General features: G+C 54.3%; 1 protein-coding gene across 1 annotated transcript; it reads right to left on the bottom strand.

The window, feature by feature from the left end:
- Positions 1-79: 79 nt before the first annotated feature.
- On the bottom strand, positions 80-1,263 carry ETH_00038255 (uncharacterized protein; the record flags this gene model as incomplete). The annotated part of the gene is made up of 3 exons (XM_013379649.1): positions 80-133; positions 328-405; positions 1,105-1,263. 3 exons carry the CDS (start codon positions 1,261-1,263, stop codon positions 80-82), a joined length of 291 nt encoding a protein of 96 aa, XP_013235103.1.
- Positions 1,264-1,314: the final 51 nt, after the last annotated feature.

Raw genomic sequence — 1,314 nt, 5'->3', positions numbered from 1 at the left:
CCAGCCGTTGCTGCCGCAACTGCAGCAGAAGCAGCAGCAGCTGCTGCTGTAGTTGCTGCGGCAGCAGCAGCAAATTCCTTTATTCCTCATTGGCGCAGATGACGTCGTCGATCTTGAGGATCATTTTGACGACCTGCAGATCGTAAACCCCAAACCCTAAACCCTAAACCGTCAAACCCTAAACCCTCGCTCGGTCAGCACCTGCAAACCCTAAACCCCCAAGCCCTCGCTAGATTGGCTCCAGACGCGCGGAAGGCAGGCTCCAGGGTTTTATGTCTCCCGGCGACTCCAGGGTTTAGGGTTTAGGGTTTAGGGTTTAGGGTTTACCTGGGTGGCCAGCAGTATCTGTTGCCTCTTTGAGGCGAGAGGTTCCCACACTTCCTGCTCCCTCATATCGTGTGTGCCCTGCGCGCAAACCCTAAACCCTAAACCCTCGAAAGCCCCTCAAGAGGCTTCCCAAACCCTCTCAGAGGTGCCTCAAAACCCTCGGTAGTATATGTTTCCAAACCCTCACGCCAGTCACTCACTATAAACCCTCTAAGTAAACCCTAACCCTAGACCCTCTTAAAGTAAACCCTCAAACCCCCAGATAAACCCTCGCAACAAACCAAACAAACCCAACTAAACCCTCTTGCTCAGGGTTTAGAGGGGCCCCCAGGGGCCCCATCTAAACCCTTTGTAGGGTCTCTTTTGAAGACCCTCTAAACCCTCTTTAGGGCCCCTTTAAACCTTTTTTTTAGGGGTCCTCTAAACCCTCTTTCCGGGTTTCTTCAAACCCTCCTTCGGGGTTGTTTAAACCCTTTTTCGGGGTTGTTTAAACCCTTTTTAGGGCTGCTTTAAACCCTCTTCAAAGCCTTTTAAGGCTCCAAAGAAGCCCCTGAACTAAAGCCTTAACCCAAACCCCCCTCTAAATCCTCGTTTAAACCCCCCTCTAAATCCTCCTTTAAACCCCCCTCCAAACCCCCCTCTAAATCCTCCTCTAAACCCTCCTCCAAACCGTCCCCTAAACCCTCCTGCAAACCCCCGTCTAAACCCTCCTGCAAACCCCCCCCCAAACCGTCCCCTAAACCCTCCTGCGAACCCTCCTCTAAACCCTCAACTGACGAGTTGCATGCAGTCGATGCCGAGGTAGGGGCAGTTTTGCTGCGCCTGGAGGGTTTTGAGGGTTTGTGCTGCTGCTGCTGCACTGAGGCCAGAGTTTGCTGCTAGGGTTTCGGGGAGGGCGAGGAGGGCCTGGGCGAAGGCCATGGCGGGCAGCTGCATGGGGGCCGGCAGCGTTGGCGCTGCTGCCTCCGTTGCTGCTGCTGGTGGTGT

The sequence above is a fragment of the Eimeria tenella genome, genomic scaffold, assembly GCF_000499545.2.
Source record: "Eimeria tenella Houghton genomic scaffold, Eth_scaff3716, whole genome shotgun sequence".
Classification (NCBI taxonomy): Eukaryota; Apicomplexa; class Conoidasida; order Eucoccidiorida; family Eimeriidae; genus Eimeria; species Eimeria tenella.
This window is presented reverse-complemented; position numbering and strand designations above follow the sequence as displayed.